The sequence below is a fragment of the Heptranchias perlo genome, chromosome 40 (assembly GCF_035084215.1).
Source record: "Heptranchias perlo isolate sHepPer1 chromosome 40, sHepPer1.hap1, whole genome shotgun sequence".
NCBI lineage: Eukaryota > Metazoa > Chordata > Chondrichthyes > Hexanchiformes > Hexanchidae > Heptranchias > Heptranchias perlo.
This window is the reverse complement of record NC_090364.1, coordinates 8,860,874-8,881,919: the sequence shown is the minus strand read 5'-3', so window position 1 is coordinate 8,881,919 and position 21,046 is coordinate 8,860,874. Positions and strand designations below refer to the sequence as shown.

At 46.0% G+C, this 21,046-nt stretch overlaps 1 protein-coding gene across 3 annotated transcripts in view; it reads left to right on the top strand.

Moving 5' to 3' along the window:
• The first annotated feature begins 5,573 nt into the window (after positions 1–5,573).
• LOC137305662 (complement C1q tumor necrosis factor-related protein 1-like) overlaps positions 5,574–21,046 on the top strand; it is a 29,170-nt gene continuing 13,697 nt past the window's right edge. Inside the window, exons 1-3 of one of the 3 annotated variants that reach the window (XM_067974552.1) lie at positions 5,574–5,856; positions 7,779–7,805; positions 19,756–20,013. In XM_067974552.1, coding sequence (XP_067830653.1) covers positions 19,758–20,013 — 256 coding nt within the window. In that variant the 5' untranslated portion in view covers positions 5,574–5,856; positions 7,779–7,805; positions 19,756–19,757. Of the gene's footprint in view, positions 5,857–7,362; positions 7,806–19,755; positions 20,014–21,046 lie in introns of those variants that run through there. The other 2 variants (XM_067974553.1, XM_067974551.1) reach the window with 2 other exon arrangements.

The window sequence follows — 21,046 nt, the reverse complement described above, 5'->3', positions numbered from 1 at the left end:
CTTCACCTTTGCCCTTGCTGTGTGCCCCCTGTGTTATGGAGTATCCACGGGCCTCGGAAGGGAAGACTTACATTTCTATAGTGTCTTTCACATCCTCAGGATGTCCCAAAGCGTTTCACAGACGATGAATTAGTTTTGAAATGTAGTCACTGTTGTCATGTAGGCAAACATGGCAGCCAATTAATGCACAGCAAGATCCCACAAACAGCAATGAGATGAATGCCCAGTTAATCTATTGTGGTGGCGTTGGTTGAGGGATAAATGTCAACCAAGGCACCATGAAAACTTCCCTGCTCTTTTTTTAAACAGTACCCTGTAATCTTTTACATCCACCTGAATAGGCAAATGGGTCCTCAGTTTAACATCTTATCCAAAAGACGGCACCTCCGACAGTGCAGCACTCCCTCAGTAATGCACTGAAGTGTCAGCCTAGATTCTGTACTCAAGTTCTGGAGTGGGGGTGAACCCACGACCTTCTAACTCAGTGGTGAGCGAGCTACCCATTCAGCCAACCTGACATTTGGTGATGTACACAAGGAAATCAGTCAGAGGCGTCACTCGCTCGCTGTTCCTTATTTTGTGTTTTTATGCTTAGCCAGAGGATGTGAGGCCCCGCATATGGCGATATTCACGGGGTTGGTGAGTACATTTGACTCCCAGGGACGGTAGGCCTGAGGATGGGAGGGTGGCGGGAAGGTAGCAATGAATTGGCTGACGTGTGCAAGCTTCAAATGACGAGATGGCCCCGGACGAAGTGACAGACACGGCACCGTCTACAATGGTGGTGTCAGCGTTCAAGTCCCTTAGAAGCCAGGTCAGGGCAGAGGCTGGGCCAGTTTGACCTTTGCCCTTACTTTGCACCCTCGTCTGAGGGTGTAAGAAGAGAGTTGAGTACAAATTTATTGCAGTGTGGTGTCGAGGGATTCGGACCGTCATTTGTTTTGCGTCTTTGCGCTGATCCAAAGGATAGAAAGAAGAATGTACATCAGTGTCTACAAGGCTGGAGTCTGTGCCCATATTGGCTGGGGAAGGAGGGTGAACAGCAGTGGCAATGGATTAGCTGATGTATACACAAATTGCAAAATACTAGTCACTCACCAGCTGGCATCCTTACCCTGGCCAATTCTTTGAGGTCACGGAGCTGTTTCCTGGATTTCCTTTTTGTTACAAATGTTATTGAGTTCCCCACTGCTTTTGATACTTCCCTGCTGTAGACACATGGGATGGATTTTCTGCCCTTTGTTAACAAAGGACTCGCATTCATGTAGCACCTTTCAAGGCCTCAGGACGTCCCAAAACGGTTTACAGCCAATGAAGTACTTTTGAAATGTAGCCACTGTTGTAATGTAGGAAACGTGGCAGCCAATTTGCGCACAGCAAGATCCCACAAACACCAATGTGATAATGACCAGATAATCTGTTTAGTGATGCTGGTTGAGGGATAAATATTGGCCAGGACACTGGGAAGAACTCCCCTGCTCTTCTTCAAAATAGTGTCATTGAATCGTTTACGTCCACCTGAGAGGGCAGACGGGGCCTCGGTTTAACGTCTCATCTGAAAGACGGCACCTCCAACAGTGCAGCACTCCCTCAGTACGGCACTGAAGTGTTAGCCTAGATTTTGTGCTCACTCTCTCTGGAGTGGAGCTTGGACCCACAGCCTTCTGACTCAGAGGTGAGAGCGCTGCCAATGAGCCATGGCTGCCACTGTGTCAGCATTAGTAACAGGAGCCAAGAATTGCCTCATTCTCCTTACTAATCTCTATATTCAATTATGAAGCTCATGCTCCCTGACATATAACCAACGCCTTGGTTGACTTTTACATGTCACTTTGGGTTGGATACAGTCAGTGAAAGTAACATCTGACGTGAGCAAGATCAAGTGAATGACTTCCAGTTATTATAGTGTTTCATATGAATACATGCGGCTATCCATTGCACAGCTTAACTTACTGCCAGGAGTAAGGAACCTCCAAGCAGTTAGACTATCCCCATTTATTGAAGTAAATAATAATACTTGTATTTATACACATTGGCTCACAGTCCACCAATGCCTCATATTTAAAATTCTCATCGTTGTGTTCTCTCCATGACCTCGCCCCTCCCCTATCTCTGTAACCTCCACCCGCCCTACAACCCTCCGAGATCTCTGCATTCCTCCAATTAGGGCTTCATGCGCATCCCCGATTTTCTTCACCCCAACATTGGCGGTCGTGCCTTCAGCTGCCCAGGCCCTAAGCTCTGGAATTCCCTCCCTAACCCTCTCCGCCTCTCTACCTCTCTCTTCTCCTTTAAGATGCTCTTTAAAACCCACCTCTTTGACCAAAGTTTTGGTCACCTGTCCTAATATCTACTTCTTTGGCTTGGTGTCAATTTTTTATCTCATTACACTCCTGTGAAGCGGCTTGGGACGTTTTACTAAGTTAAAACAGCTATATAAATGCAAGTATCGTAGCACATCAAAACATCTAAAAATACTTCACGCAAATCATTATTTCTTGAAGTAGAGTGACTGTTGTTATGTAGACAAATATGGCAACCATTCTGCACCAGTAATGTCCCACAAACAGCAATATTTTGAACGACCAGTTAGTCTGTAGGTGGTAGTGTTTGAGGGAGGAATGTTGGCCAAGACACCAGGAACACTCCCCGCCCCTCTTCAAATAGCACCATGAGATTATGGTTGTCAGCTGCTTTGGGACCTTGCTTTAATGTCTCATCGGAGGGGCGGCATCTCTGACAATGCAGCACTCCCTTGTACTGACCTCAGCCCAGGTTATAGACTGAAGTCTCGGAGAGGGGCTTGAATCCAATCCTTCTGACCCAGAGCAAGAGTGCTACCAACCGATGAACACCTGATACTATTCAGATAACTTAATGGCCACAGATAGGCTAATTCCGCCTAAAGCGTTCTCAAGGCTGTGAGGCACTTTGATAAGAAACAGAGATAGACGCGGTAACACAATAAGTGATGCAACAACAACAACTTGCATTTATATAGCGCCTTTAACGTAATAAAAACATCCCAAGGTGCTTCACAGGAGCGTTATCAGACAAAATTTGACACCGAGCCACATAAGGAAATAGTAGGACAGGTGACCAAACGCTTGGTCAAAGAGGTAGGTTTTAAGGAACGTCTTAAAGGAGGAGAGAGAGGCGGAGAGGTTTAGGGAGAGAATTCCAGAGCTTAGGGCCTAGGCAGCTGAAGGACAGCCGTCAATGGTGGGGAGAAGGAAGTGGGGGGGTGTAATGGCCACACTTGGAGAAGCACGGAGATCTCGGAGGGTTGTCGGGCTGGGGGCAGTTACAGAGATAGGTTGCAACATTCATTATGGATAATTTTGACTGTGCAATAGTGTAAAACAGGTGATAAAGCGAATCGGCTGCCCATTTTACATCTCTCCCAACTTCAATGGGTGGGGTGGGGGGGGAGATGTAAAACGGGCTGCCGATTCACTTTATGACCCGTTTCACACTATCGCACAAAGTCAAAATTGCCCCCCACGAAACTATTGTCAACATGAACCAGAAACGGTTGGTAAGGGCACTGCCCTGTGCAGTACCGAGCCATGCAGTGCGGCAAAGTCCCAGGTTTGAATTCCCATCTGCGTCGAGTTAACTGACCTGAGCCCGGGCGGTTGAACAGGTGGAAGAGCTGTTGTCAACATTCATAGCTAAGCAGGAGAAATATCAGGCGGAGTTCCCTAATCATTATCCAGCAATCCCTGATGGAAAGTCCATATGTGTGGAGGTTGGCTGAGGATTAGATGATCATGATCAGGAAACTAGACATTCACCAAGGTAGATGTTTGTCTTGAGCCGTCACACTAAACGAGCGTTATTGAATCAGCCGCCTATTAAATTCTCCGCCTGATACTCAGTTCTATCGATGGAACTAAATATCGAGCGAGGAGTATAAGGGGCATCTGATTTGACACTTTCTTCGACAGCACCTCCCAAACCCGCCACCTCCATCACCTAGTAGGACAAGGGCAGCAGGTGCATGGGAACACCATCACCTACAAGTTCCCCTCCAAGTCACACACACACCATCACGAGTTGGACGTATATCGGCCGTTCCTTCTTCGTCGCTGGGTCAAAATCCTGGGACTCCCCACCCAACTGTGGGACCACCTTCAGCACATGGACTGCAGCGCTTCAAGAAGAAGCCATGATGCGGAGATGCCGGTGATGGACTGGGGTGGACAAATGTAAGGACTTGCACAACACCAGGTTATAGTCCAACAGTTTTATTTTAAATCACAAGCTTTCGGAGCTTACCTCCTTCGTCAGGTGAGTGAAGGGATTCTAAAAACACATAGCATATATAGTCAGAGAACAATGCCTGGTGATTACAGATAATCTTTCCAACTGCCCCCTACAACACCTCGCCTGGGAGACGATCACAGCAATCAAAGGTGCCGTTGGTGTTCAGACAGGTTAGCCACGGAAAACATTACATCCCAGTATACTGAATACACAATGGGTCAGATTACAAAGCCAGAGAGAGAAAGAGACCCGAAAGGCAGAGAGAGAGAGAATGTCCAGTTCAAGAAGAAGGCCCACCACCACCCTCTCAAGTGGCAACTAGGGATGGGCAATAAATGCTGGCCTTTCCAGCGACGCCCACATCCCGAGAATGAAAATTACCACCCGTTTTGTGCTCGGGCCCGAGACAAGTCTCTAACCCATTGTCTCAGGTCACACGTAAACAGTGAGGTACTGGATGACTGCCAATACCTAGGCTGCATAAGATTCCTAATCTTCTGCCTTGATCAAGCCTTTAAATATCAACTTTGATGAGGGGACAAGATAATTGTTTGGGGAGGCTTGATCCAATAAAACACTCATGGAATGGATAGATTTGTGCTAAATTTCTGCCAAAAAAGTGTTAGAATGTTTTATATGCACCAGAGCAAAAAAAAAATGCATCTTTGAAGTCTGTAGTTTCTCCACCACAAAGAAAAAGGGAACCATTCCCTGGTGTGAGCCACTGGGTAAAGGGTGTGAGGGGTAGGTGGAACTGAGAACAAAGTTTAACAACTTGCTCTGTAAAAACCAATGAATCTGCCGCGATATAAATTTACCACAGCCAAGTGTCTGGAGCTGGCTGCCTGGCACCAAATAGTTAAATATAGACACTGGCCATCTAAATAAATACGTGGCATTGAGGCAGTAACATTTCTCTAAGTGTTTCGAACTAAATGCAATGTTAATACTCCTTCAGGTTTTATGTATTGGAACGAGGTAACGACTGTTGGGCTCACACAATCTGCGACAGTCCCCAACAGCCAAAGTAAACCTGGATATATCTAGAGCTCAGGAGCTGACTATTTATAAGCACAAGGATTCCTTTATCTATTCTTGAGCACAATCTTGCTCGGAACCCAAGCCAGCTTTTTACAGGCAACAATACATATCCTGTTACAGCACCAAGTGTTACAAAACATGCAAGCCTAGCATTTTCCAGTCAGACAGAGTCATTTTGTCAACTCCCTTTTCTTTTAAAGCTGTGTTGACGTTCTGTCTCATTATGAGTTTTATTAACGTTCATTACTATTATTTGTCATTGTTTAAAGCAGGGATCCCCTCTAACTGTGCCCAGAGCTACGATCCTGAGCAATGACTTGTTTGAATCCCTTTAGAATTTGATTTTATAGCGGGATCCTTCTGTGCGAGGAGCCTGGGTGAGCAACAAGCTCACACGGTGAGGCCCGGAGAGATTTTAACTCCCGGGATACGTTTCCACATCCAGGTCCCCGACTCACGCCTGAACCCGGCCGCTGGGCGGAAGCAGGACTTCCAGCGATGGGAAGCCACCACCGGGAACCTGCGGGAATGATCCCCGGCAATCAGGTAAGAGGTGAGGGGAGGAGGGGCGATCGCGATAGGGGGACAAGGGGGAAGCCCCCGCGGGGCGAGGGAGCCTCAAGGTTTCCGATTAAACTAAAGATGCTTAAATAAAAGCAAGCAAACCACAGAACCTTACCAATTAAATTAGAATGTTATTACAAATGTCTACAACACACTCTAACCCCTGCAACACCCATTAGTCATGGAAGGGATCACTGGGGAGAGAGCAGAACAGTGGGATTGTTCTCGCAAAGATCCACCACAGGCACGATGGGCCGAATGGCCCCCTTTCTGCACTGCAAATCTATATGGTTCTAAATTGAAATTTAAAGCAGAAAATTCTGGAAAGGCATTTTTTTTAAAAAGTGCTTAATTGGCTGTAAAGCGCTTTGGGACATCCTGAGGTCATGAAAGGTGCTATATAAATGCAAGCCTGTCTTTCTTTGGTTGGAAAGGTGTGAGCTAGGAGTCCTCATGCAGGAGGACGAGAGATTCTGCCTTCACACACAAGATCCTGTTAACCATGGGAGAGTTGGTAATTGCTGGTTAATTTGTGCATCAGGCAACGCTGGATTTGTGGGTACAAATGCGGTTTAGAGCACCAGACGTGATCTTGATCGTACTCCCTCCCCCGTCTCCCACACGTATCGTGGTGCTGAACCTGCATCGTACCCACTGTGTGGTGAGTTTCCTAAACTTGATCATTCACGGGTTGCATTTAATGTTATTTACTTGGCTCAGGTGGGTAGAACTCTTGCTTCTCGATGGCAGAAGGGTTGTGGGCTTCAAACTCCCACTTCAGGACTTGAGCACATAATCAAAGCTGCCCTCCAGTGTAGTACTGAGGGAGTGCTACACTGTCGGAGATGCTGTCTTTTGGATGAGATGTTAAGCCGAGGCCCTCTCAGGTGGGTGTAAAAGATGCCATGGTGCCATTTGAAGAAGAGCTCTCCCCCGGTGTCCTGGGCCAATATTTATCCCTCAACCAACATCACCAAATTTGTTGCTGTTTGTGGGACATGCTGTGTGCAAATCGGTTGCTTCATTTCTCTGCAAAACAACAGTGACTTACTCCAGGTGTAACTGATTGGCAGTGAAGCACCTTGGGACATCCTGAGGACGTGGAAGGTGCTATTTAAATGCAGGTTCTTTTTTTTCTTCCTTTCTTGTAAATCGGGGCCTACGATCAGGAAGGTTAGAGTGTGGAACTTAACTTTTGTAGGATTATTATCCTCCCCCATGCACACAGCTGTTTCTCATTCTGTTGGGGAAGACGTGCAGCTGGAATGAGTTTACTTTGAGCTTAAAGTTTGGCGGTTTTCTGTTTCCAGAAAAGCTCACAATGTGACCTATAAACCTCACTGGGCTCTGTTATGCCTCCTACCCCCCTCAGGTCAGAGAAAACCACTTAGCCAAAAAAAATAAAACAAATTTGACAGAACAAGAACTCTGTTTTCAGCTGAGTCTAAGGATTTTTTTTTCTCTTTCTCTCACTCTCTCTCTCTCTCTCTACAGAGCTAACCAGAGCAGATAACTATAAGCTTGCAAAGGCACTCACAGTTAAGGAGACCCAGAGATAGAGACGTGAGGGGACCGAGGCAGCAGCGGAGAGAGGGAGCGGAGGAGAGCAATTCTGAAAGAGTGAGGGAGAGAAAGAAAGTGAAGGGAGAGAAGGAAAGGTATCCAGACCTCTTACTGTAGATACGGATCTACAGGGAGCTGGAACTAGCTGCCAAGCTACACAAAAAACAAATGCTTGCAAATCCCTTGAAGTATTTTCTTGAGTTTCAACTGTGTTCGGACTGAACAATAAAACAAAGAGCGAGGGACAGAGAACAAAGAGCCGAGGAAGAGAATTAGACATTTTTTTTTAAACCGGGAGAGAAATAATCAGTTTTTATTTTTTTCTCTGCTTGTATTTGAAGGGGATTCACTCCTGAGACCCTCGGCTGGTAAGTGCCTTCACTTATTCGTCTGTCTTGCGTTGCCGTCTCCGCAGCTGGCTCGCGCGCTGGGTCTGTGCAACAGGTGGACCTCCCGTTTGGCCGGGCGCCGGGTGGGTTGACAGCTGCGGCGGTGCGGGTGCCTGCGCCCTGCGACTCGTTGGTCGGTCCATGCCTCGATTGAGAATGAGGAGCCCGGACGGTCTTCGGAGGTGGAAGGGGAGGAGGGGGGGCGGTGGAGATTGTGCAGGAGCAGAGGGAGGAAAGGTCTAGGTGAGACTTGGCAAAGATCATTAAAACTGAAGTGCGATCGCCTGTTTTTATTAACTTCCTGCAGGAGTCTGTAAATTGCACCAGATGGTGTCGGGATAGATGAGGGCTTTTACTGAACAGGAGAAGGGATATTTTCCACTGGCGAGCACCCAGCACAGAGCTGCACCTCCTGACCAGCGTATCAGGAAATTGCGCAGGTACAGAACATGATTTTCCGTCCTTTAGACGGAAAAATCATGGGATCTTCCCGCAATGCGCTCCTCGCGAGCTTGGTTTTGGTTGGTCTTCAGAAGATTTGCAGTTAGCGGAGGATGAACATTAAACATACAATGGGCTCTCAGGGCCTGACCTAATATTGCTCTGCCAACCAGGGTACGGATACCACAGTATGTGGCTAGGTAAGGGCGGGATCAGAAAACAAAGGATGTTATGGGCTGATTTTCCTCTCCCAAACCAACCCCACCTCCCCCACCGCCATGCCAGCAAGCCTCATGGCGTTGGGTAGAGATAAGAAAGGGCACAGACCAGTAACTGTGGGTTTCCGTGCCTCTTGTGCACCACAAACATTTCCCCCGGGGCATCCTGAGATACAGACGGGAACATCTGGATTCAATGCAAATGACGCAGGAGTCACGCCTAATGCCTCCCCCCACCCCCAATCATTTTCCTTGAATTCCCCCAGCAGACAACAGCCGGGAAGATCACCCATGGGCACTGGGCGGTAGAGGTTCTCGGCCCTCTCTTCAGATCGGAGGACCATGCCAGCGGCTGCCAGCAAACACCTGGCCTCGTCAACTGACCCAAAAACCGCCAAGAATTTGCCGCCTTTAAGGTCGAAGGTGGTGCACAGCCTCCCTTCTCCAATTAGTCCTGCCCAGACTGGGGACTCCCACCCAGCCCATTGTAAATGAGCTGAACCGGTTCAGCTGAGGTCAATTTGGGGCCTTGCAAAAAGGAAAGCACTTACACTGGGGTGAGGAAAGGGAGGAAAATGGAAGCCTACGGCTCAATTGCACAAGAACCTGCCCAAACGTCCAGTGAAGTCAGTGCTTTTAGACCCAGGGTGCAGAAGAATGACTCACACTCCTCCAGATAGTTCATGGGTGACATTTTGTCCTTTGTTTACGTTGATATTGATGACTTACTTGGTAGATGTGCCACCCAGCGTGGCACTGAGCCACACAGACCAAGATATCCCAGATTTTACCCCGGGTTGATGTTGACTTAGCTGATCTCGGGCAGGATGTTCAAATTGTCTGCAATTCCCTTAATTTAGTGAATGGGGAATATACAGGAATACTCCTTGCTCCAAATTTGCTGTCCACTGACCCCTGCTGGAAAGTGTGTGAAGACGGCATTGGGTTTGGTTGCGATGCCCCTCCTGGTCTATCCTTCGTGGTTGTAGAATGGGCACTTGGATGAGGTAAGAAACTCTGCTGCCCGTGTCCTAACTCGTACCAAGTCCCGTTGACCCACACACCCCCTGTGCTCGCTGACCCACATTGGCTCCCAGTCCAGCCACACCTTGATTTTAAAATTCTCATCCTTGTGTTTAAATCCCTCCATGGCCTCGCACCCTCCCTATCTCCTGTAACCTCCTCCAGCCCTACAACCCTCTGAGATCTCTGCGCTCCTCCAATTCTGGCCTCTTGCGCATCCCCAATTTTCATCGCTCCACCATTGGCGGCCGTGCTGCCTAGGCCCTAAGCTCTGGAATTCCCTCCCTAAACCTCTCCGCCTCTCCACCTCTCCTCCTTTTAAGATGCTCCTTAAAACCTACCTCTTTCTGTCCTAATATCTCCTTATGCGGCTCAGTGTCAAATTTTGTCTGATTATTCTCCTGTGAAGCACCATGGGACATTATTATTACGAGAAAGGCGCTATATAAATGCAACTTGTTGTTGATGGCCAGCGTCCCCAGAGCAGTATCCCAGTGCGAGTCAGCACCTTCGGGAGAGGAGAGGAGAAGAACTGGGGGAGAGGGAGTTAATAATAAAAAAACAGAAAAATGTAGCTGATGTTAATCTGTAAGAACATACTGAGATAAATCAGGAAATAATCAGGTCCTGTCACACTCTGGTTTTGTTTTCAGATAATTAGCAAAGGAATGGTTTGTTCTTGTTAGGCCTCCATTGATTGAGTTTGAGTTCTTCAAGTACCATTTTCAACAATTTTGCAGCAGTTCCCCCTCAGGAGATCTTGGGGTCCTTGTTGCGCTGGTTTTATGCAAAAGGGCCAATTTTGAGAACCAACGTCCTGCACCCCACGGACGCCTGAAAGACGTCTGATCCGATATTTGGTCAGGACGTTGGCTGCCTAGAACTGGCGCTGGGCCCCTTGCGTATCCTAATGAGGGGTCTGCGATCGTGCCCCCTCCCGTTTCCCCTCCCCCTCCCCCAATAGCACTTACCGGAGGGTCACTGCCGGAGAGGCAGGTGACCTGAAATTGGATCCCTCGATATGGACGAGCTGCCCCTGGACAGCGCTGGCAATGAGCCCAAGACATTAAAATGAGGCCCGAGGACCAATTTTGGGTAGTCCTCTTCTGGTATGTGCAGTATGCGCGCCGCCCAGTTTGCACCCCAAAATGAGCACGAACCAATTTATGCCACCATATTTCCTATGACCGAGGAAGCTGTGTGATGTGTTTGATCACAGAGGGTTAGAATGATCCAGAGTTAACAATTGTTCTAGTTGCTGCGAACTGCATGTTGGAATTTATGTAGGCCCGGCCTACTTTTTCAGTTACCTCAGGAGATGGAATAAAATCAACTGCACTATTTATTTACAATGGAAAAAGCAGACTGAAGCATTAGGCCATACCAGATGTCCTATGCTAAGTTCACAAAGGGTTATTTTACCCTTTTTAAAGGATTTAAGTGTCAGCTTGGCTCAGGGGTAGCACTTTGACCTCTGATTTAGAAAAGTCATGGGTTCAGGCCCTACTCCAGGACTTGAGCACATGGTCCCCAAATTTACTTGCGTTTGCAGCACACTGGCATTTTCTGGGTGCATTTTGGGGCACATTTCTGCCAGTTTTCTGCCTCTGAAAGGCTGCGCTGGCATATCCCACCGCCCCCCCCCCCCCACCAGCCATAATCACCAGGCGTGCAGTCTGTCCCCGAGCCATTTGTGAGGTGGCGGACAGCTGCAGACTCCAATGAAGCTGCCTCATGATCCATTGATTGCTGCAAAGAGGGAAAAGCTTCCCTGGTGTTACCGCAAACGAGGGCTGTAGACTCAAGGCTCACACCTGTCAGTTGCTGCATGGCCTCGGAGACTGGTCCTAAAGCCCACACGTACATGTGATGTTCCTCAAACATTCTCCTTCTCAGGTGACAACCCGTACGACCAGGATCCCACGACTCCGAAGCCATTGGCAGCTTTCTCCTCAGCCTCTGCTGGGAAAGTGGCACGTCCTCTCCTCAGGCTCCCTTGTTCTCTGTGAGTTACTGGTGACGCAACCTCACTAACACTATCTAATGCCCCCTCCCCCTCCCCGCCCCCACAAACCAGCAGGTGACAGTCTCTGAGCTGGAGCATGGGAGGGAGCTATCGTGATGCAGGGGGTAAGATGGAGGGGATTAGGTCAGAAGAACATGGGGCTTTTTTTATGGCTCCAGGGACTTCATTGTTCTCATCCTCTTCATCATCATCCTCATCATTATTATCGTTGCCATAGTCCACCAGGAGAAAATTTCTTCTGCTCCCCCTATCATCATCTTACTGACGTGGACTTTCTAATGACCATGCTGTTGAGATTGATGTGGTTCACGTTCTACAGGTGATCCTAGCAAATTGGTCGATACAGCTGCTTTCACCATTCCTAACTAGGGCAATGTGAGAGAGCCCTTGTATTGTTAGTCTAATTGATAGAGATTGATTGCTATGACTAGCCAACAGCTTTATTATCATTGCGTCAAGTGACTACCAGGATGGTAGAAGGCGAACTAAACTTTTCATCTATTAATTCCTATGTTCCTATCAAATCATCCCAAGGCACTTTACAAAGGCTTAATCAAAAAGAAAGATGCTGAGCCAAAGATGAAGATATCAAGAGCAGTGAACAAAAGTTTAGCTGAAGAGGCAGTTTTAAGCAGGATTTAAAGGAGGAAAAGGAGGTGGAGAGACTGGAGGGGTTTAGAGAGGGAAATTCCCAAGTGTGGGCTCTAGGTGGCTCAAGGCAGAGCCACCAATGGTGGGGTGAAGGGAAAGAGAAGGATGCACAAGATGCCAGAGTCAGAGGAACAGAGTCGAGGGGAGGGTTTGTAGGGCTGGCGGGAGGGTACAGAGAGAGGGAGGGATGAGGCCATGGAGGGATTTTAACACAAGGGTTCGAATTTTAAATTGGAGGCATTGGAGGACCAGGAGTCAACGTAGATCAGTGATGACATGGGTGACGGGTGAGCTTGGTGTGGGATAGAATACGGACTGTAGAGTTTTGGATGAGATGACGTTTACAGAGGATGATGGGAAGCCAACCAGGAGAGCATTGGAATATTCAAATAATGAAGCTCTTTGGAATGTCCTGAACCCATGATAAAGCACTATAAAAATGCAAGTTATTTTTTTTCTTCTACGGAACTTTGGGAAATAATCTTTTGCCTGTTTGAATTATAAATAGCCCGACAAACAAGTTTCCGGATTCTTGGAAGTATTCCGATTCTAAGGACCAGCAGGGTCTCTCTCCAATAACAAAATGTCTTCCTATTTATGAGCAGTTTTTCCCTTTGATCTCCACATTTACAATGACATCACATTCAGAGATGGAAGAGTTTTTTTGGTCAGACAATTAAGTTGGACGATGAGAGACAGACTTGCTTTGAGCTCATCAAGCCAACAGCTAATGATGTGAGAGGATATTATACTTCAAACAAGAGAAACCTAGGCCGCAATCTGTTTCAGGACTCTCGGTTAACCCCACACCTCCATATCTGCGTGTATAGAAGCAGCACTACTGTGACTTCATTCACAAACACCAGCTGCCAACATCTGGATTCATCACTTATCATATCGGGTGAAACCTTAACCAAACTCAAGGTTAAAGAATACCTCCATTGGGATTCTAGATCGAGGAGAGGCATTTTGGGTGCTAAAGACTGGGTACAGAACATAGATTGGCGTTGGTTCAATTAGATTTTAAAAAAATATACAACAATAATCTCACTTTTCATCCCCCTCCTGGAAGAGGCTTCTAATGGCTGCCTTTGGCAAGGCGTCCACGAGAGGCCACCCTCCATCATTCTTGACAGATGACCCATTCGCAGAATGCCTTCAATGTTGGATCACCATTAATACACATATGCTGCAATATAACAAACCACAAGTTTTGCCATTTGTTGAATTTGACCATACCAAAGGGATATGGTCAGAATATCTGCCCAGCTGTGTGTAACTCCCACGCCATGCTAACACGGTCTTTCTTAATCGCTCAGTAGGCCCTTTCTCGCAGCGGAAGCCTGCAGCTCAGTTAAGCAATGGGGTGCTCTTCTCTTTGGCCATTCGCCTGGCTCAGCACAGCTCCAATACTGATGAGATACAATAACAGTGCAGCTATGTGGCTATAGATTGATACCAACTTTTCAATAATAGCTGGTCCATATCTCTTCTTTGTCATAGGACTTTCACTTAGGGTGCTCCATACTGAGAACAAAGGATTCTACGGCCTTCCCAAATACAGTGCTAGACAATTTAACTACTCCTGAACTGGAATGGGTTCATTACTGCACTCCATTGCATTTTGGCTGAAGCCTAAGAAAGAAAGAACTTGCATTTATATAGTGCCTTTCTCGTGCTCAGGACTTCCCAAAGCGCTTTATAGCCAATGAAATACTTTTGAAGTATAGTCACTGGTTTAGTGTAGGAAACGCGGCAGCCAATTTACGCACAGCAAGGTCCCACAAACAGCAATATGATAATGACCAGATAATCTGTTTTAAGTGATGTTGGTTGGGGGATAAATATTGACCAGGACACCGGGGAGAATTCCCCTGCTCTTCTTCGAAATAATGCCATGGGATCCTTTACAGCCACCTGAGAGGGCAGATGGGGCCTCGGTTTAACGTCTCATCCGAAAGACGGCATCTCCGACTGTGCAGCACTCCCTCAGTACTGCACTGGAGTGATGCTTGAACCCACAACCTTCTGACTCAAAGGTGAGAGTGCTACCACTGAGCCACGGCTGACGCAAACTAAGGGACTTGATCCAATCGAGACAGGCTTGCTCCTCAAAGACCTGCCCTGAACTCAAACTCGCTGTCTTAGGAATCAAGGACTCAATTACTTGGCATACAAGGTCACACAAATAAGCCCAATCACGGGGAAATGGTATTCCTGGGATTTGAGATCAGAAAGGAGCAGGTAACCACAGTACATTTACCACCTACCTCATGTGTGTCAACATTTGTATGAAAGGAAGGTAATAGCTCTATAGTAGGCACGTTTGCTGTAAAATTCATCATCAGTAGATAACAAAATAAATATCTACCTGCAAGTTTTCTTGAAGAAAGTCCATTTTAGTTCTGTGCTCCTGGTACTTGTAGTCTCACCACTAATTTTGCTCTGTGACTCTACTGGCTTAGCAACCCTGTGCATTTTGGTTTCAAAATCCTCATCCTTACCCAATAATTCCTTCCTGGCCTTGCTCTACTCCAACTCCGTGACCTTCTCCAGACCTAGTCTCACATCCTCCACCCTTCCGACTCTGGGTTTTTGTGCCCACCCCATTCCCTCATCAGTGGTAGAGCCCCAGCTCTTTAGACCTCCCTTCTGAAATCCCGCCCTCTTCTATCCCTCTCTCCGCTTTCGAACGGCGCCTCAAAACCCACATCCCTAGCCGCACCTTTCGGTCACCTTCATTAACCTTTGCCCAGCGTCTGGTTCCCCTTTGAAGAATGACTTGGGATGTTTGCTGTGTTAATGGTGCTAATTAATACAAGTTCTTGTTTATTTGCTCTCTTAGAGCATCAAATTGGTAAAGTGAATGTATCATCTTGGCGGGGGTGGGTGGAAAGTTTACCCCAGCTCCTGACATTTGCCTTTATTTATGTAACAATCATTATCCATTTATGCACAATTACGTTTGGAGTCTTTGTTCCCCACCTTGTTCTGTTTAACACCTTTGTTTACACAAAGTTGATAATTTTGCTAGAAGTAAATTAAATGGAGTTGAAAATTCTCTAACTAGAAAGAAAGGCTTGCAGTTATATATCACATTCCACAATCTCAGGACGTCCCGAAGCGCTTTACAACCAATGAAGTACTTTTTAAAGTGTAGTCACTGTGTAATGTAGGAAACTCGGCAGTCAACAAGCGCACAGCAAGATCCCACAAACAGCAATGTGATAAATGACCAGATACTGTGTTTTAGTGATGTTGGTTGAGGGTTAAATATTGGCCTGGACACCGGGGAGAACTCACCTGCTCTTCTTCGAAAACGTGCCTTGGGATATTTTACGCCCACCTGAGAGGGGCCTTGGTTTAACATCTCATCCAAAAGATGGCACCTCTGACAGCACAACAATCCCTCAGTACCTCCCTGGATTTTGTATTTAAGTCTCTGGAGTGGGACTTAAACCCACAACCTTCTAAGTCAAAGAGCAAGTGTACTACCCACTGAGCCACAGCTGACACTTTTGTGTGTTACAACCCGTTATGAACATCTTGAGATGAGCATCAACAGAGGTTATAACCTGAATCCCAGTCAGGGGATTGTGGGATTAACACAAGTTAACCCAATTCAAGCTTTCCCATCCTCCATTGTATCTAACCCTTTAAGAAAAAATAACTAGTACAACTGTAAGGAGAGTGAGCATTTATCATTCCAATACCAGGTGGTGTGTTGTGGAAAATTGATGTGTGATCCCTGGCAGCCTCAAGCTCATTATGTTTACAATCTCTGGTGGTCTCAGTTATTTACATGAAGTCACCACACAGCAATAAATCCCACATCAACATCTTTCTTGATTAGTTTTTGTGTTAATGACTAGAGCTTGTGGTAATTACTAGTTCTTGTGGTAATTACTAGTTCTCTGATGGTAGTAGAGACTGCTTGATTTGGCAGTAAGTTCAGGGATTTTGGCACTATGCATCTTGCTTGATGTGAGAGAGAGATGAGATCATAGTTTTTAGTGGTAATAATACATCTGGTTTCTAGAGTTTCTGCAAATTAGTAGTTACTCTTTAATGTTAACTGATTCTCAAATGTATTTTTATTACCATTGTTTTATTCTCCATTCTTCTTTTTCTTTGGAGAGTGAGACTCCATCACTTCATGGTATTTTCTTTCCATAGTGTCTATTGGTACCATTGTGTCAGCCAATGAGTTGGAGGAAGGGCTGGACTTAAGGCAGGAATCACAGCAAACAAAGTCTATTTACTCAGCAAACAGAGACTATTTAAACAGCACACTACAGCAAACCATCTACAAAGTCTATTTAAAAAGTATCCCTACAAACTACAGCAAACCGAACCCATGACCGAAACTACAGCAACGTCTCCCGATAAAAGCAAGATTATTTCTCCAGCAAAAATGCAGTGAATGTAGGATAGTTGCATCCATACAAATCAATCACAATCACTTGCAGTAGTATGGTCTCCAGGCGTGATTGACAGGGGAATAACCCAATCATCTCCATTCTGGCCGGGAATAGTGGTGTCACTATATGCAGCCATTTTTTTCCCCTTCTACTCTGTTTCAACAGTGTGTCAAAGCCCAGGCTGCACGAATGTGAATTTGTTTTGCTTCCCACACCAGCCTTCTTTGCATTGTAGACCCACTAGAACTGGGTTGAAATTGCCCCAAGCTTACATTATGGAGGATCCTGACAGGACTGGATCTTCACTGATTGCTTGAAGACCACTGCGGGCATCTGTCATAGACACTGCTGAGTGTCACAAGGATGTTCCAACATCCAGGCAAGGCTACCAAAGCATTTATCCTGCTTGTCTCCCCTTTATCTCATTCCTGTAGGAGTAAATTTTGATGATTTAGTGCTCCTGACATGGAGCTGTGCGTGACAGGAAAGCATATCAGCCATTTGAGGGTGGAGGTTAGAGCACCTGACTTGATTTTCTGTCCATTAATTCTGACAGATGGGAAATCAAGCACACGGCAAATCAGTCCACTGACTTCCCAGCCAATTAAGTACTTTTGAAGTGCAGTCATTGTTGTAATGTAGGAAATGCAGCAGCCAATTTGCGCACAGCAAGATCCCACAAACAGCAATAACATAAAGACCAGATACTGTGTTTTAGTGATGTTGGTTGAGGGTTAAAAATTGGCCTGGACACCGGGGAGAACTCTCCTGCTCTTCTTCGAAATAGTACCTTGGGATATTTTACGCCCACCTGAGAGGGCTGACGGGGCCTTGGTTTAACATCTCATCCAAAAGATGGCACCTCTGACAGCACAACAATCCCTCAGTACTACCCTGGAGTGTTAGCCTGGATTTTGTATTTAAGTCTCTGGAGTGGGACTTAAACCCACAACCTTCTAAGTCAAAGAGCAAGTGTACTACCCACTGAGCCACAGCTGACACTTTTGTGTGTTACAACCCGTTATGAACATCTTGAGATGAGCATCAACAGAGGTTATAACCTGAATCCCAGTCAGGGGATTGTGGGATTAACACAAGTTAACCCAATTCAAGCTTTCCCATCCTCCATTGTATCTAACCCTTTAAGAAAAAATAACTAGTACAACTGTAAGGAGAGTGAGCATTTATCATTCCAATACCAGGTGGTGTGTTGTGGAAAATTGATGTGTGATCCCTGGCAGCCTCAAGCTCATTATGTTTACAATCTCTGGTGGTCTCAGCTATTTACATGAAGTCACCACACAGCAATAAATCCCACATCAACATCTTTCTTGATTAGTTTTTGTGTTAATTACTAGTTCTTGTGGTAATTACTAGTTCTTGTGGTAATTACTAGTTCTCTGATGGTAGTAGAGACTGCTTGATTTGGCAGTAAGTTCAGGGATTTTGGCACTATGCATCTTGCTTGATGTGAGAGAAAGATGAGATCATAGTTTTTAGTGGTAATAATACATCTGGTTTCTAGAGTTTCTGCAAATTAGTAGTTACTCTTTAATGTTAACTGATCCTCAAATGTATTTTTATTACCATTGTTTTATTCTCCATTCTTCTTTTGCTTTGGAGAGTGAGACTCCATCACTTCATGGTATTTTTTTTCCAGAGTGTTTATTGGTACCATTGTGTCAGCCAATGAGTTAGAGGAAGGGCTGGACTTAAGGCAGGAATCACAGTAAACAAAGTCTATTTACTCAGCAAACAGAGACTATTTAAACAGCACACTACAGCAAACCATCTACAAAGTCTATTTAAAAAGTATCCCTACAAACTACAGCAAACTGAACCCATGACCGAAACGACAGCAACGTCTCCTGATAAAAGTAAGATTATTTCTCCAGCAAAAATGCAGTGAATGTAGGATAGTTGCATCCATACAAATCAATCACAATCACTTGCAGTAGTACGGTCTCCAGGCGTGATTGACAGGGGAATAACCCAATCATCTCCATTCTGGCCGGGAATAGTGGTGTCACTATATGCAGCCATTTTTTCCCCCTTCTACTCTGTTTCAACAGTGTGTCAAAGCCCAGGCTGCACGAATGTGAATTTGTTTTGCTTCCCACACCAGCCTTCTTTGCATTGTAGACCCACTAGAACTGGGTTGAAATTGCCCCAAGCTTACATTATGGAGGATCCTGACAGTACTGGATCTTCACTGATTGCTTGAAGACCACTGCGGGCATCTGTCATAGACACTGCTGAGTGTCACAAGGATGTTCCAACATCCAGGCAAGGCTACCAAAGCATTTATCCTGCTTGTCTCCCCTTTATCTCATTCCTGTAGGAGTAAATTTTGATGATTTAGTGCTCCTGACATGGAGTTGTGCGTGACAGGAAAGCATATCAGCCATTTGAGGGTGGAGGTTAGAGCACCTGACTTGATTTTCTGTCCATTAATTCTGACAGATGGGAAGTCCAGCACACGGCAAATCAGTCCACTGACTTCCCAGCCAATTAAGTACTTTTGAAGTGCAGTCATTGTTGTAATGTAGGAAATGCAGCAGCCAATTTGCGCACAGCAAGCTCCCACAAACAGCAATAAGAATAAGGACCAGATAATTTGGTTTTGTGATGTTGATTGAGTGATAAATATCGGCCAGGCCACCAGGGACAACCCCTCTGCTCATTTGAAATAGTGCCGTGGGATCTTTTACGGTCCACCTGCGAGGGCAGACTGGGCCTTGGTTTATTGTCTCATCTGAAGGACGGCACCTCCGACAGTGCAGCACTCCCTCAGTTCTGCACTGGGAGTGCCAGCCTTGTCTCTGGAGTGGGACATGAACCTTCAAACTTTCTGACTACCACTGAGCTACAGCTGACACTAAGGTTACTTCATAAAATTTATCCCGTAATTACAGTCTTGCACCTGACGACTCTTCAACTCTTTTCAGTCTTGATGGTGCCCTGGGCCTTAGGCTTTGTCCCTTAGGTATCTCAATATAAAAAACACAGCTAGCAGAGTGGAGGTTTTGACCTAAACAAGCTGAATTGGATTTGCAGCTGGGTGAAAGGACAGCGTGCCAACTCACTGTGCCACTCAGCCCCACTATTTGTGAAAACTATCCTTATTTTTATTTGTGCTTTACATCTAGTAATGGTGGCTAGAAGACTTCTGGGACATGTCCTTCTCTTCATTTTTCTGACACCCACAACTGGAGCCCCGTCCAGCGAGCCTATTGAGGAGGAAACATCGATTCAAGCCAAGTGTGTCCGGTGCTGCGATCCATATGAATATCCCGTGCGCCCAACCACAGAAGCCAATCCGTCCTCAATCCCGCACCATGGCGGCTACTACCCACCCTACCCTATGCCGCAAATCCATCCTCATATCAATATCACTATTCTCAAAGGTAAAAGGCAACTTTGTTTCGCAGCTGTGGATATTTGAGTCAATTTTCTGCTCTTTCCTGCTTTGCAGATGCCAGAAAATTGGTTTGGGTTTTTGGGCATTCGAGTGAATGCGCTCTCTGTAAAATAGTACTCATTTCCTTATTACAGCGTTCGAGATAATGCACACTGTCAGTTACATGGTAACTTTTGACAAAACTTTGTATCGGCGGTTTTCCAATATAATTTGAATTGGATTTATACTTGCATCATTTATGGGGAACATAATCTTGCTTAAATTATAAGACAAAAGTAATTACAGGTTGTAGACGTCAGCCGTGGCTCTGTGGGTAGCACTCTCGCCTCTGAGTCAGAAGGTTGTGGGTTCAAGTCCCACTCCAGAGACTTGAGCACCAAATCTGGGCTGAAACTCCCAGTGCAGTACTGAGGGAGTGCTGCACTGTCGGAGGTGCCGTATTTTGGATGAGACGTTAAACCGAGGCCCCGTCTGCCCTCTCAGGTGGACGTAAAAGATTCCCCGACACTATTTCGAAGAAGAGCAGGTGAATTCTCCCTGGTGCCCTGGCCGATATTTATCCCTCAACCAACATCACTAAAACAGATTATCTGGTCATTATCACTGTGGGAGCTTGCTGTGCGCAAATTGGCTGCCGCATTTCCTACATTACAACTATGACTACACTTCAAAAAGTACTTAATTAGCTGTAAAGCACTTTGGAACATCTTGAGGTTATGAAAGGCGCTACATAAATGCAAATTCTTTCTTGAAACGTCCAATTAACTCCTCCAACCAACCTGCAGTCCTAGGGCCACATCCAACCACCTGAACTCTGGGAATCCAACCATGAAAGCCCAGGCAAGCCCATTCCCGATTTGTACTTATATATTTTTTAGCTCCCTGCTTTGTCCTATTGGAATTTAGTGGGCCTAGAGGTTTGGAAAGCATTCGTTCTTAGTGCTGTTGCCTCGTTGTTGGATAAATCTTAAATCAGAACAACCAAAATCTGTTAGTAGCAGCAACTTGAGGTACATGCG